General features: G+C 41.1%; 1 protein-coding gene across 1 annotated transcript in view; it reads left to right on the forward strand.

Annotated features, from left to right (window-relative positions):
* LOC109487915 (1-phosphatidylinositol 4,5-bisphosphate phosphodiesterase beta-4-like) overlaps positions 1–15,940 on the forward strand; it is a 47,135-nt gene that overhangs the window by 13,874 nt on the left and 17,321 nt on the right. The window contains exons 8-18 of the mRNA XM_019792017.1: positions 4,132–4,342; positions 5,545–5,638; positions 6,167–6,246; positions 6,680–6,764; positions 7,853–7,943; positions 8,617–8,685; positions 9,574–9,695; positions 10,654–10,743; positions 10,803–10,953; positions 12,060–12,144; positions 14,563–14,687. Of these exons, the coding sequence (XP_019647576.1) occupies positions 4,132–4,342; positions 5,545–5,638; positions 6,167–6,246; positions 6,680–6,764; positions 7,853–7,943; positions 8,617–8,685; positions 9,574–9,695; positions 10,654–10,743; positions 10,803–10,953; positions 12,060–12,144; positions 14,563–14,687 (1,203 nt within the window). The remainder of the gene's footprint in view (positions 1–4,131; positions 4,343–5,544; positions 5,639–6,166; positions 6,247–6,679; positions 6,765–7,852; positions 7,944–8,616; positions 8,686–9,573; positions 9,696–10,653; positions 10,744–10,802; positions 10,954–12,059; positions 12,145–14,562; positions 14,688–15,940) is intronic.

The raw sequence follows: 15,940 nt of genomic DNA on the forward strand, positions 1-15,940 counted from the left end.
CAATCGGTTGATAAAAGAATAGCATAATTAGGACAATTTAAAGTTTCTTCCATATCTGTACCTAAGGCCACACCAATTTAATTTGTTGGTTCTCGGATTTTTTCAGAAAAAATATGAAGCGACAGGGCGAAAAAAATAAAAATAAAAACAGGTCTAGGCATCCCATTATAGGCTTAAATGCTACGGAATGAGCCATGAAGTCAACACAAAAGGCTGGGTTAAAATTTAAACATTGAATTTTGAACTTTTAATCAAACCACTGCAATGATAGATGGGAAAACTGTAACAAGTAGCAAGAAAAGGACTTTCCTCAACTGTTGGGGGCAAAATATGAGCATTTTTCAGTTGATTCAGGACCAGAATCACATTTTTTTTTTTGCAAATCAGAAAAAACGAAGAGGCGAATCCGAGAACCAACAAATTAAATTGGTGTGGCCTAATGTACATGTACATATTTTTAATTTTGAACTATGCTTGACTTGGCATGGTTCAATGGTTGTTAAAATATGAACCTGCAGAGAGTTGAGGAGGTGAAAGCACCAGGTCAAGAGATGCACTTTGTTGTTGGAGTGCACCCAAAGCATAGCCTGGGTACCATTCTACTTGTATGCCAGGGCTCCCACACTCACTTCCCTAACAAGTAGTCTGGGAACGGTTAGATCAACCATCTGGAATTGAAGATTCTCGGTCAGATTTGCCCGAGTGTGCTGATTGGTCCCTTCTGTCTTGTTCATTAGCCTAACGTCATTCTCAGTATGTGGTGATGCTTATCTCATGCCTGCTCAGCAGGTATCACTGACCAAGGAAGGAGTTGTTTATTTATCTTGGACGGAGTGGAGTAGCCCTTGAGAGACACTGTTGTCATGATTTTGCTGACATTCGAAGTAACACAGCCACAAAGAACATCTTGCAATAAAGAAAATTACAAGAAATGCTTGTACTCGAGGTAAGTTTGTGGCTGTACTTGTCTTACATATGCAGCAACTTTTTTGCCCTTACCAAAACAGCACATGGCCACGTGGACTGATGGGTCATCCATCTACTAGTGGAAGAGGCTCCGCCCAGCCCCCCACATGTGGCCTACCTCATTATGTGACATCATCACCAAACCAAATAGATCTAACCGTTCCCAGACTACTTGTTAGGGAAGCGAGTGTGGGAGCCCCGGCATACAAGTAGGATGGTACCCAGGCTACCCAAAGCATGAAATTAAGGTCAAAAATGCTTAGCTTACCAATTGAGTACAAAACTTTAGCGTTTTGTGTGGAGCAGGTTGGTTAAAACCTGGTGCTGTCCATGGTGCTGAACATCTTGAGGTTGCACAAGTCAAGCACTGTGGAAAAAAAGGACATTTGAAAGGGAGTTTTAGTCACGTAAGGTGGGAGACCAGTGTTCTAGCCAGCCAGAATATTTGTTTTTGTGATCTGAATTTAATTTAAGAAAATTTCTATTTGTTGATGATTATTACATAAATCATATCAAATATAATATTTTCTTCTGTTTCCCATGGGTGCTTTTTGGTGCATTTGGGGTTTTCTGATGCACAAGATGTATAATATCACCAATCAACAGAGTTTGTAGAAAAGCACTTTAGTTTGGTGAAGTTTGAGCACCAATTTTGAAGCAAATGTTTGCATAAATGTTTATGACACAATGTAAGAAGTTGTACATAAGTTACAAAAGTCAGATAGCCTCATACACTACTTGAGTCCTTTGCTAATTCAAAGAACCAAAAATTACTGGTCAAATTGTTGCCATTGCTGCACTTTTAAAGGACAAGACTATATGCCTGGTGCTGACAGTCAGCCATCTGGGACACGTGTTGTGGAATGTGTATTGCAAAGGATGATGGGATAGTATCATCTCCCCCCCTGGCTAGGGGCAGAAGAGTATGCTGGCTTGAGAAAATTTTGAAATCTTGATGCTCTGAAATGCTATTTCCTGTATTTTGAAGAGCAAAATTTGCTGGTAGACTAAGCTAGTTGAATGACATCTCTGCACATGTCTTTACATGCCTACTTTTGTCTGACAAATATGACAGATTGGGCAAAATATTTGTCCATCGTGTGCAAAATAGCCTCAAATGATGGAAAGACAGACACTTTCTAAAACACTGTTGAAGGCTGTACATTTCTGGTGTTCATGTCCATGTTTTGTCATATAGAATGCTAGCCCTTTATTGTATTGAGGTTGAGGAAAGTTTTAAATAAAGATCAGTAAAGGTGAAGGTAGTGCCATAGCTTTTTTGGGGGCCAAAAGAACAGTTGGTTGTTAATCCACTGTGTCTAGGGCACGGTATTGGAAGGCTGAGCCCATCCCTCTCCTTCCACAGACTTTTAACTCCCCCATCCAAAGTCAGGTACCCAATTTGTTCACCTGGGTGGAGTGAGGAAAGTCATGCAAAGTGCCTTTCCCAAGGGCACAAGATTGGTGACATTACAGGATATGAACAAAGGACCTCTGGTCTCTGCGCCGAACACCCTGCCAGTACCACACAATCCCAAAGCTCAGTAACGTGCTCTAATCGTCTATGCTGGGCCCATTGAACTGCTTGCCTGTTTGACCTTTAGACCAATATTCCAGCCCAAATCAAATTACTCTGTCTGGAGAGGTCTATTATAAGGGCTCCAATATCATCAGCCCAAGCCTTTCATTCTTGGATATTTAAAAAAAAAAGAAATTGATTGCATTCCCTTGAAGTCAGCTTGCCTCTGGTATACAGGGTAAGATTTTATCACTGATATAATGAGCAGCTAGGTAACAGATTGCCTAAAGGACAAACAGATGATTAGTTGAGGTTTGCTCTGTAGGGAATGCGATTACTGGTAGGAGCTTTTGAAAAGTACTTTGGTTAGTACATCAGACCAATTTGAATATATATCTCTCTCTGGTCTTCTTTTGAGTATGTGAAAAATAACATACTAGGTTCAAACAAAGAACAAACCAGCCATTAACTGAGTTATATTTTTGCAGAGTGGATGAGCATGGAGATGTTCGAATCCTGGCTGATGTTTCTCACGCTACTGGAAAGTGTCACAGTCCATAGGACGGAACGTTAAGCCTTGGTCAACTGTTCATTGCGCTTGTTGTAAATTTGGGAAAATTGGGAATTTCCCCGGCACAATGAACAGTAAAAAAAATTAATACTGTACGCTCTTCTCTGTCATGATCAGTAGAAGAGTACCTCCTCTGTGAGCACGAGAATGCTCCAGTGTTCCTGGACAAACAAACAAACAAACAAACAAACAAACAAACGAGCCACTGACAATCCTTCATGTGCTGAGCCATTACATTAGACTCTATAACAACTTACCTTGAGGGTTATGGACTACAGTTTTCACTATTCCACAGGAAGAAGCACATGTACATGCCCAACAATAATAAGTGTATTTTGAGCAATAAAGTTTGATATGAAATTGTTTTTCCAGAGTGGATGAGTGTGGAGGGCTTCACTTGGTACCTGATGAGCGACGAGAATGCTCCGGTGTTCCTGGACAAACAAACAAACAAACAGACAAACAAACAAACAAACAGACCAGCCACTAACAGAGTTATGGTATATTTTTTCCAGAGTGGATGAGTGTGGAGGGCTTCACTTGGTACCTGATGAGCGACGAGAATGCTCCGGTGTTCCTGGACAAACAAACAAACAAAGACACAAACATACAAACAAACCAGCCACTGACAATCCTTCATGCACTGAGCCATTAAAGAACAACTTGTCATGAACTACATGTTTCACTGTCCTCAACGCTGTATACTTGTCTGTAATTTCTTTTTGTAAAATGTGACAAAATTGCACTCCATCCAGGGAGTAACAAAGGTGCTCCCTCTGCCTTTGTATATTTTTTAGTTATGAGCAATAAGGTTTGCGATTTTTTCCAGAGTGGATGAGTGTGGAGGGCTTCACTCGGTACCTGATGAGTGACGAGAATGCTCCGGTGTTCCTGGACAAACAAACAAACAAACAAACAAACCAGCCACTAACAGACTTATGGTATATTTTTTCCAGAGTGGATGAGCGTGGAGGGTTTTACTTGGTACCTGATGAGCGACGAGAATGCTCCGGTGTTCCTGGACAAACAAACAAACAAACCAGCCACTAACAGAGTTATGGTATATTTTTTCCAGAGTGGATGAGCGTGGAGGGCTTTACTCGGTACCTGATGAGCGACGAGAATGCTCCGGTGTTCCTGGACAGGCTGGAGGAGTATCAGGATATGGACCAGCCGCTCTGCCACTACTACATCAACTCCTCCCACAACACGTACCTCACAGGCAGGCAGTTTGGCGGGAAGTCATCCGTCGAGATTTACAGACAGGTGCTGCTGGCAGGATGCAGGTGGGATTTTGTTTGTTTGTTTTCCATAACCGGTAAACCACCCTTAGGCCATGTTGATTTGATTATATGGATGACATCCTCCGGGAGCCCCAAAACTGATGCGCGCGTGCGAATAAAAAAAAAGTTTTGCAAAAAAAAAAAAAGTTCTTTTCATTATGAAATCTACGTGGTCATGAGGGTTGAGCAAATGGCACAAAATATGGTTTGGCGAATAATCTAGTCTTCAAGTTCATTTCTTTACAATTTCGTCTTGTTTCGTTTGAGTTTGGCATTCTACGACATTGGTATAGCTTTTATTAATTTTTTTTGTAACTTATGGTATATTTTTGCTCATATTGCAACTGTTTTGTATGATTTACAGTATGGTTGAAAACTTTTTTTTTTTGGAAACGGCCGAAAATTCATGCGCGCGCGGATGTCATCCATATAATCAAATCAACATGGCCTTAGGCGTAACAAACAAGTTTTGTACAGTAAGTACAAACAGCGCAGTAAGGAAATGTAAGGCTAAGGAAATGAACAGGGATCTCTGTGAGGATTTACAGACAGGTGCTGCTGGCAGGATGCAGGTGGGATGTTATTTCTACTAGTACTAGTAACTCTCGCTGTCGGAAGACAACATTTACATATAGGATACAATACATGGTGTATTTCAAATCACCCGAGGTACAAGCCTGACTGCGGTTTGAATTGCTGAAGGCTGGAGGAAGATCCAAGCTATCCATCTGTATGTATAACAAGTCAGTTTGTTAATGTTTATGTATAATATTGCATAAAGTACCAGTAGTGAGGTGAACAGTATAGTTGTAATCAATCTTTGTAGAAATCTATTATAATACAATTCAGACATACATGTATCTCATACTTCTGCTGGTTTAATTTTACAATCAAACTGAAATCGAAACTAGAAATTTAACATTTGCAAAGCAAATGCATAATGTTTACCTTCGCATATGGTCTGCTCTGTTTATTCTTACTCATACACATTCACATACATAGTGACAGGAGTCTAAATCACTCCTACTATAAAATTGCAACATTAGGTAACCCAACACCAGTTACCATCGTCAGATTCTGGTAAGATTCAGACACAGTCTGGTTCAGTCAGGTCAGAGGTCACTGTTTGGAGAAGAAGAAGAGGAAACGTAGCAAAAACAATATGTTTTCCTTCGGTAAACGTCATAATTAATGTACTTCCTCAGATGTGTGGAGCTGGACTGTTGGGATGGGAAGGGTGAGGACCAGGAGCCCATCATTACCCACGGCAAGGCCATGTGCACAGACGTACTTTTCAAGGTCAGTGGAAAAAAAGTCTAAACTCTAGCTTTTGAGGAAGTTTTCATTCAGATTCAAGATAATTGTATTGGTTCTTTGCCGGTAAAAACTGAATTGTAAACCAATTTACAAAGCATTGATATCATATATTAAAAATACAGGTAATACTATACATTCTAAAATAAGTTATACAGGAGCAGCATTGAAAGACATAGTAATATATGAGTTGAAGACAATTTAATTTTCCCGGACTATTATAATTATTGTCAGAATTTTATTTATCAAACATGGTTGAAACTTGAAGGTAACCTTTGCAAAGCAAATGCCTAATGTTCACCTTAACATGGTCTAGCCTAACAATCTACTGCTCTTGTTTTTTTTTTACTCAACCACGTTCATAATTATGTATGGTGACCAGTCTCTCCAACTCTGTACTGCAACTTGCTACATAATGTAACAAAAAGCACACCACAGGGTGTCTGCTACAGCACCAGTTACCATGGTGACAGGAGAAGAAAGCAATGAATATTTTTCATCCCTATGGTTTAGGACGTGATCCACGCCATTGCAGAGACAGCATTCGAGGCTTCTGACTACCCAGTGATCCTGTCCTTTGAGAACCACTGCTGGTAAGTATAGAATAGGTCCATATACATAATACATTGTACACACAAACCAAGGCAAAGGTACATTGAACTCCCCATTATCTCATTGTTTGCTGGCAGTTCCAAAGAAGCAGGCTTTTCTTTCAGGAGCTGCCTAATAGTATCTGATCTCTGTTGATTGTCTAGTCCAGAGTACATTATTATCTGCCCACCAGATTTTTAAAAAATTGGGCCAGGGAGTGTATGGAGCTTTGTTACAAATTGGATGGCATCCAGGATAATTTTTAACATAAGAAAAGGATAGAATCTGCTACCACCTGCCTGGCATTGTATTTCTCTTGCTCATGGTGTAGAAAGAGATAGTCGCCTTTAGATTACCTAAACAAGCAAAACTGTATTGTCTTGTCTTGTCTTGTCTTGTACTCTTATCTTGATTCATGAATGGATATGTTCACAGCAAAGCTCAGCAGTACAAGCTGGCAAAATACTGTGATGAGATATTTGGAGACCTTCTGCTCAAGGAGCCATTGGAAGACTATGCCGTGAGTAACATTATTTCATGCTATGACAGCTGAAGTTAAAGATGGAAATTGTGTACAAAAAAACTACATGTATCTCATTAGCACGTCAGCAGAACGTACTGCACCTGTGCGAAACCCGTAATGTATTGTACATAGCACTTTGGCAGAATGTCTCATATAAGGTTGTATTCGCTCATGTAAGGTTAGCATTTCGACTGTAGTTTCCAAATGTTGTGTCGGAAAGAATATCCTCTGCAACAGGCAAAATTCTGACGCAACGTCGAACAAAAACCCAACGAAAAACGCAAAAATACGGGGTTCTGCGCAGGCGCAGTACGTTCTGCCGACGTGCTTATCTCATTCTTCCCCCAGACTACCAGAAAATGGACTTGACTGTTTTGTCTCTCATCCAGTTCAAAATTGAACTGACGAGGACCCTGCTACATTGAGCTTCCACAGCACATCATTGTATATTAGGCCACACCAATTTAATTTCTTGGTTAACGGATTCGCCCGCTTCATTTTTTTCTGATTTGCAAATAAAAATAAAAATTCAGAATCAACTGCAAAATGCTCATATTTTGCCCTGAACAGTTGAAAACAGTCCTTTTATTCCTAGTTGTTACAGTTATTCCATCTTTCAATGCAGTGGTATCATTAAAGGTTAAAAATTCATTGTTTAAATTTTGAACCAGCATGGTATGTTGACTTCATGGCTCCTATTGTACCATTTTGGGCCATAATAGGATGCCTAGGCCTGTTTTTATTTTTATTTTTTTTTCGGCCGCCCGCTCCATTATTTTTCTTCAAAAATCCGTTAACCAAGAAATCAAATTGATGTGGCCTTATGTAAATATTACTAGTGCACTATGCTCACTCAACTTTCCCCCCAAAAACAGTTATTTAAATATGTTCTCTTCTATGTTATCATTTTCTTTCCCTGTGTTTCTATGTTCCGATCACCTAACACAGTAATGGGGCTTAGCAGTATGGAAAAAGAAGAAGACATCTAGCAGGCTGTCAAACAACAGCTTCTTGACCTTTCAGCAGCTTGTTCTCGAGCTGAAACAAGTGCTCTTCAGATAAATGTGCCCTTTTTTTGCCTCCAGCTGGAAGAAGGAAAAGTGCTCCCTCCACCCAACGCACTGAAGAGGAAAATCCTCATCAAGAACAAGAGGCTGAAACCAGAGATGGAAAAAAGTAAGATGCAACATTCTTTACACAGGAGAACAGTAACTCAAGCAAGTAGATACTATAGATTTTCAAAAGATGCCATTGTTGTTGTTGTTAATCTGTCCATTTGCTCATGTAACGCAAGATGGATAGATATAATATATTTTCAAAGATGTCTTTTAATTTTTAAAAATCTGTCCAGTTGCTTAATGGGTAACTCAAGCAACTAGATCTGTAGATAGATTTTTAAAGATGTCAATTAATATTTTTAGAAACCTAACCAGTTGATTGGGTGTGTCGATGAAGGCTAGACATCCAGTTAACTGTTTTCTTGTGTATTTCATTACCTGAATGTCTAGCCTTCATCGACACACTAATGTTTACATACAGCCAGACATTCTTGGAAAAGAAAGTGTCAATATTTGTTACATGGCTGCCTTGTCTTAAAGGTACTTTTTGTGTCTGAGTAGGCAGAACATTACATGATATGCACTGCTGCATTTTTGTTCCTGTGATCCATTGTTAAACACAACTGCAGTGAGAAAAGGAGACGTGCTCGAAACCGTTAAGCCTCTTCCAGACAGGATTTGCAGTTTCCTAGAAATTTCTGCCTCCAGTTAGCATTTGCAGTTTCTTGGAACTTTATGACTCATGTTCCCGAGAAATGTCTGTACTGAGAAGTGTCTGTTTTCTGTTTCAGAGCAACTGGAGCTGTTCTGGAAGGGGGAGGGGAACCTGGAGGTGGAGGAGGAGGAGCATTCTGAGTCTGGTATGGGTCAGATGTTTCAGATGATTATGATGAAGACGGCTGATTTTGTCTTGTCCTTTGATTTATGAACTGTATTGCACTATAAACTACTTGAAAAAGCTCCCCTTCAGACTGCTAAACTGTAAATATATTTTTGTACATGTAGTAATTCTAATTACAAGTATAAGAAGCACTATGCTTAATGAGGTCAGGTACCAGCTGTCATAGTTAAGTAGCAGGTAGTTAAGTTGCCAAGTAAAGCAATTTTTCTACTAACACACTGCAAGATTTTTAAAGAGAGGTTTATGGGTAGAACTTCTAGCTTGGCATACAAAGTTTTCAGCGTTTCCCAAGTCTTTTAAAGAGAGTTTTGTAGCTAGAACATCTAGGATTGCATGATCACATTGAAGTTTAGGTACCAGAGTGTTGACGTTTAGGTACTGGAGTGTTGAAGTTGAGGTACCGGAGTGTTGAAGTTGAGGTACCGGAGTGTTGAAGTTGAGGTACCGGAGTGTTGAAGGTGAGGTACTGGAGTGTTGACTCCAGTACCTAAAGTACCGGAGTGTTGAAGTTTAGGTACCGGAGTGTTGAAGTTTAGGTACTGGAGTGTTGAAGTTGAGGTACCGGAGTGTTGAAGGTGAGGTACCGGAGTGTTGAAGTTGAGGTACCGGAGTGTTGAAGGTGAGGTACTGGAGTGTTGAAGGTGAGGTACTGGAGTGTTGAAGTTGAGGTACTGGAGTGTTGAAGTTGACGTACCGGAGTGTTGAAGGTGAGGTACTGGAGTGTTGAAGTTGAGGTACTGGAGTGTTGAAGTTGAGGTACTGGAGTGTTGAAGTTGAGGTACTGGAGTGTTGAAGTTGAGGTACTGGAGTGTTGAAGTTGAGGTACTGGAGTGTTGCCTGCTTTCAGGAGAAAATGGAGTCAGCTCACCATCCGAGGACGGGAACCCGCAGGAGTTCAAGTTCAACAAGTCCAACAGCAGCAGTGACATCCAGGAGGAGGGCAAGAACGGCTCCCTCAAGAACAAAAAGGTGAAGATCATATTTATGTTTACCCTCACAGTTGTTTATGCTCTGTTTCTTCTTCATGTCCAAACAAATAAAGTGACCTGGAGATGAGGTCTGTCACCATTGTGCCTAGAAAACATTACATTATGTAGCAAGACAGAGTTTGGTGGAGGTGGTCACCATATACGTGTATTTGAATGAAAGCTCATCTGTGTTGGTAGAAAGAGTTGTTGTAGAGTTAAGACTTTGTTTCAAGAAAAAAGGGAACTCACTATGAATTTTCAGTCAAACTTTGTCAGAATGATCCACACTTACATCAGGGACCCTCTCTGAACTGTCACAGTGGGAGATTTTCTCTTCCTGCATGCCACTTCACTCCTGAAGTCATCACGCTTCCGTCTTCCGGAAAGTCAGCACAGTGGATTATTGTTTCAGGTAGCATCCACTACCTTTCATCAGACTGAAAAAGGTAGTGGATGCTACCTGAAACACCATTTTTTTAAATCTATCCAGTAACTGTTACCTTGTTTCTCATTACCTGGATGTCTAATCTTCATCGACATATCATGATGACAGACGTAGAATGTCCAGACTGTGCATGATGTACAAAATGACTAATAAACTGGTGGACGTACCAACCACTAAGTATCTGATACCAGCCCAGAAAAGAACAAGAAACAGTCATGCCTTCAAATATCAGAGTTATCAACCAAGAATTGAGGTATTCAAAAACTCGTATTTCCCCAGAACTATCGTAGACTGGAACTCGTTGCCACCAAGCACAGTTGGGGCATCACTAGAGAGCTTTAAACTACTCCTGCAATCAAATGTGCAAAGATCGAGAGTAACAAGTCGTTCGGTGTGATATAGCTAGCTGCCGCCGCGCCTGCGAAGCTGGTGTGTTACGCCGAAGGGCAGTTATACCGGCTATACAGATACAGATACAGATGATAAATTCACCCGTTGATCCTTCTGTCTGCAGAGTGCGATGAGCCTGTCGCAGGAGGAGGAACAGGCCATGGCCATGGCACAGTACCAGTACCAGGGAGCCACCACCAATGTGCACCCCTGTGTAAAACTGATTAAAGCTATTCAAACTAAACCGCCATTTCTACTCCTTATTGTCCCCAGAGTGCGATGAGCCTGTCGCAGGAGGAGGAACAGGCCATGGCCATGGCACAGTACCAGTACCAGGGAGCCACCACCAACGTGCACCCCTGGCTCTCCTCCATGGTCAACTACGCACAGCCCGTCAAGTTCGGAGGCTTTGACGTGGCCGAAGGTATGGTACAAACTCTTTTGACCCTTTTTAAGTCAAACCTGCCCAAGGTAAAGTGATCTTGCACAAGTGGTCTTCTTGGGCTGGTCATAACCTAGTGGAAAAATGCCACCAACAATGTGCACTCCTGGCTCTCCTCCATGGTCAACTACGCACAACCTGTCAAGTTTGCCAGCTTCGACGTGGCGGAAGGCATGGTGCAAGCTTGCTTTTCATCCCACGTGGGCAGAATGCACTGCTCCTGCAAAACCCATAGTGTATTGTGCATAGCTCTTCGGCAGAACGTCTTGTATAAGGTCGTATTTGCGCATAAAGTAGTTTTGTAGTTTCTAATTGCAACAGGCAAAATTCCGATGCAACATTGACCAAACATTCAATGAAAATCATGAAAAGGGTTTTGTGCAGGCGCAGTGCATTCTGCCGACACGCTGCTTTTTATGCTTTTAAGTATGGCACCTGCCCAAGAAGGCCACCCTACTTGGATAGGGAAGGTCTCTTAATGCTTGCGCTGATGGAAGAAATTGTAGGGACCAGGAAAAGGTGGTTGTTATAACCAGGTGGTCACCATCAAGAGGTGGCTGCTTGTCAGGTTTGTCAATGTGGTTGTACAAGCTCTTTATAGGCTTTCAAGTGCAGTTAAACCTGCCGAAGAAGACCACCGAATGCAGCCAGAACATTGGTATATCAGACAAGTGATTTCTAATCAGGACAATCAGGATAACAACAGTTGCAACTAGATCAGCACCAAGGACAGCATCTGGGTATCAAATACAGTCAAACCTGCCCAAGAGGACCACCCAGGGAAACAGTGGTAAAGTGGTCCTCTTGGGCAGGTGGCCTTAATAAAAAATAAAATAAACAGGCAGCCATCTTGGGCAAGTTGCTCAATTCTTGTGATCTAATGCTGTTACAGGTTTCTGTTATATTTGCTAGTTTATATGTCTTACTATTACACAGTTCATCCATTGCCATCTGAACAGTACTAAGGTGTGATTATATTTTGCCACATTCATTTGCTACAAGCCAAATGAAGCCCTTTGTTACATGTTTTTTGCCTGTATGCCATTGCATGCTTCTTGCATGACTTTTGCCTTGTTTCTGTTTACCAGATCGCAACATTCACCACAACATGTCATCTTTCAACGAATCCGCTTGCCTCGGGTACCTAAAGACAAGTGCCATCGAATTTGTCAAGTATCCTTCCTGTATGTGCATGCATTTTTGCTGCATCAGTTTTGTTCCTGTGAACCACATCATTGTCTATGCAGTGCAGCTCTGACTCTCTCCTACTACATGTTAATGATAACCTGGTTAAGGGTTGGACAAGTCCTATTGCCCACTTGCCCAGGGCAAGTAAAAGTACTGTTCGGGCAAGTGAATATCCCCCTGTACTTGCCCGATTGGGAAAGTAAATTTTTGGGATGCGAAGTATACCCGCTATGGTGTTTAGAGCAAAATTACTCATGATTTGGACCATAATGATATTATATTAAGTCTCAAACCACCTTATTTTGATAACTCTAAAATGAAAATAGTTTTCTTGCTGGTAGTGAAAATGCATATAAAAATGTGTTATTTTGGGCAAGTGAAAAGTTGGTTCGGGCAAGTGGAGATGTCCATGTACTTGCCCAATAGGGCAAGTGGATTTTTGAAAACTTGTCCAACCCTGTCAGTGTCAGGTTACCAAATCTATTTTAGTTCCGGAGTCCTACATCCTCTCCATAAATAGCTGCTTAAGGATGTAGGACTCGGGAGCTAAAATAGGTTTGGTGATCAAGCTATGTAAATGATACTGTTAATTTTATCTTATTTATTCCTTTGATTCAGGGACCTTGCCCATAAATACACACATACAGAGAAAGAAGAAGACTACGTAACAACACGAATATACCCATAGCCTATCTGAAAAAGAGCTGTGTTTTAAAAACAAGATTTATGTAATGCCTCCAGAAAGTTCTGTGATTGTACGAATCTGAATGGACAAGGATCAGGATAAAATGGAATTATTAGAGACTAGAGCAAAGGAGTTGAGAGACAAATGAATATGTCAGTTTCCTGAATGTATCGTAAAAGGTATCTAGCCTGTTACTGGCGAATATACTGGTGCTGGTCTGCCTTCTCACGGAAAACACCAACTTCAGCCACTTAAAGGCATCCAATGCGATTTCAGGGCAGCAAAACTGGAAATGTTCTGAATAAGGCAATCTTTGTGATATTGACACATACTGCTTCACATTAGCACATTTAAATCAGCATTTCATACTTCGGGCCTTTAAAACTGCAGAAACAAGCCCCTTTATTTTCTGGGTGGTACCCTAAAAATCTGCTCAGGCCTCGTCCAGTAACCATTTTTCGTCAGAATTTTGGGACTTTGCTCCATGAGGGTCAATATACATTGGGATAGTGTGGCTTCAACTCAGTAGATAAAAATGACTAGAATATTTGCTTTGAAAAATCAGGTTTCCAAGCCCTAGAAACTGCACTGGATGCCTTCAAATCCTTTTGAACATCTTGTCTTTCAGAGAGGAACATCACCTGCCACATGTCGTCCTTCAATGAATCTGCCGGGCTGGGCTACATGAAGACCAGTGTGATAGAGTTCGTCAAGCATCCTGCTGCCTACAGGGACTACCCACAACTATTATGATGCATAGCTATGCATGCAAAATGGAGCTCATATTGCATGTGGTTTCTGTTTTCTTTCAGGGTGCATGATCAACTTGCCTGGCAATACAGCCGTCTTCGAAATGCTGCATGTGCGTTGCATATCGTGTGTTATCATGTTCTTTCTTTAACAGTGCAACTTGTTTGGCCAAAGTACGTTGAAGTGAAGTGTTGTTGCTAGTGTGCTGAAAGTTAACATCTCTTGTGGTTGGCAAGGTGGAATCTTGTGCTGGTGTGTTACGCCAAAGATACAGAATCCAAAGGAACATTGATGATATCTCAGGACCATAACTTTTCAGCCTAATGTGTACTTTTTAAGTGAGCTTCGTCCAAATTTGCCATGGATAACTTTTGCCACTCATCAAGAGTTAGTTTCTTTCATTTACCAACATGCATGTGTCTCTGACAACCTCTGCAAACTTTAAAAAACTCATTCTCCTTTCAGATCCTTTTAGTTCCCGCAAGGCTAATTTTGGGGCATGTACGGAAGTATCTAGTACATACCATGTTTCTTGCATGTCTTTTTAAGCACGTCGGCATAAGGTCGTAATTGTGCATATAAGGTTAACACTCCATCTGTAGTTTCCAAATGTCATATCGGGAAAATATATCGTCTGCAACAGGCAAAATTCTGATGCAACGTTGACCAAACATCCAACGAAAACCGTGAAAAATTAGGGTTTTGCAAGGCGCAGTACGTTCTGCCAATGTGCTCTAAATGCAATGGTTCTTCTGGCATGTCCTGTGATTTGTACACAAGTCAGTCCTTGACCAGCCCTTCAGCTAAAACAAGCGTCAGATGATGCATTGTAGTTATGTATTTATGTTTTGTATATTTTCCTTGTGTGTCGTGTTGTATGTTAGAACGGACCACAGGAAGAATAGCTACTGTCGTGTACATGTATGCTAAATGTGGATCCTTGTCAAAGTCCTTGACCAGCCCTTCAGCTATAACAAGCGCCAGATGAGCAGGATCTACCCCAAGGGTGCGCGTGTGGACTCCAGCAACTACATGCCGCAGATCTTCTGGAACGCAGGATGCCAGATGGTGGCTCTCAACTACCAAACTCCAGGTGAATAGTTACATGAGATTCAATCAATCAAGCCGCAAGCATCAGGGCAGATGCATAGCGGCTGCAGACATGTCCCTCCAGGATGTTCTGTTTTCTGCCAGCGCTCTCTGGTCAGTTCAGCTGAACCCTAAACTGTCCAGCACGTTGAAAACCTGTTCCTCCCATCTGCTCCTGGGACGGCCTCTAGGGCGCCTCCAAGTTGGATCTGGGGCTGTGGTGATCAGTTTGATCAATTCCTGGGTGGGTGTAGCTCTAGAGATGTGACCCAGGAGGTTTAGCTGGTGTTTGGTGATCCTCTGACTGACCGGGACCTGAGTTGTTTTTACATGACATTAGACCACACCAATTTGATTTGTTGGTTCTATATGATTCTTTTAGGAAAAATCTGAAGGAACAGGGCGAAAAAAAAACAGGCCTAGGCATCCTATGATAGCTCCAAAAGCTACAGTAGGAGCTATGAAGTCAATATACCAGGCTTACAATTCAAACAATGAATTTTAAACTTTTTGTTAAACCAGTGCATTGAAAAATTAGCATATTGGAGTGGATTCAGAACCTGGATCTTTTTTTTTTTTTGCAAATCAGAAAAAAATTAAGTGGACAAATCTGAGAACCAACAAATCAAATGGAGGCCATACCAATTAATTTGTTGGTTCTCGGATTCGCCTCTTCATTTTTTTTCTGATTTGCAAAAAAAAAAAGAATTCTGGTTCGGAAGCAACTCAAAAATGCTCATATTTTGCCCCCAACAGTTGAAGAAAGTCCTTTTCTTCCTAGTTGTTACAGTTTCTCCATCTATCAATGCAGTGGTTTGATTAAAAGTTCAAAATTCATTGTTTAAATATTAACCCAGCCCTTTGTGTTGACTTCATGGCTCCTATCTTAGCATTTGGGGCTATGATAGGATGCCTAGACCTGTTTTTATTTTTATTTTTTTTCGCCCTGTCGCTTCATATTTTTCTGACAAAATCCGAGAACCAACCAATTAAATTGGTTTGGCCTGAGGTGGCCCTGAATCATTGAAAAGCAGTGCACTGAAGCTACTGAACCAGTCATAATAGCCCCAGTGAAGATACGGTAACAACAGTCATGTAAAAGTTGGCTCTTGTTGTGATTAAAGAACTTTTTGCTATTCAATCCATATTGTACCATTTCCATTGCTGTTCCCTTTGTCTGTGTTAAATTGTATAATTTTGATCAGTATGGAAGAGAAAAGTTTGAAAAAAAAGAGACTTTTTAATGTTGTCTTTCTT

This window comes from Branchiostoma belcheri, unplaced genomic scaffold (genome assembly GCF_001625305.1).
Source record: "Branchiostoma belcheri isolate BF01 breed outbred unplaced genomic scaffold, Haploidv18h27 scaffold90, whole genome shotgun sequence".
Classification (NCBI taxonomy): Eukaryota; Metazoa; Chordata; class Leptocardii; order Amphioxiformes; family Branchiostomatidae; genus Branchiostoma; species Branchiostoma belcheri.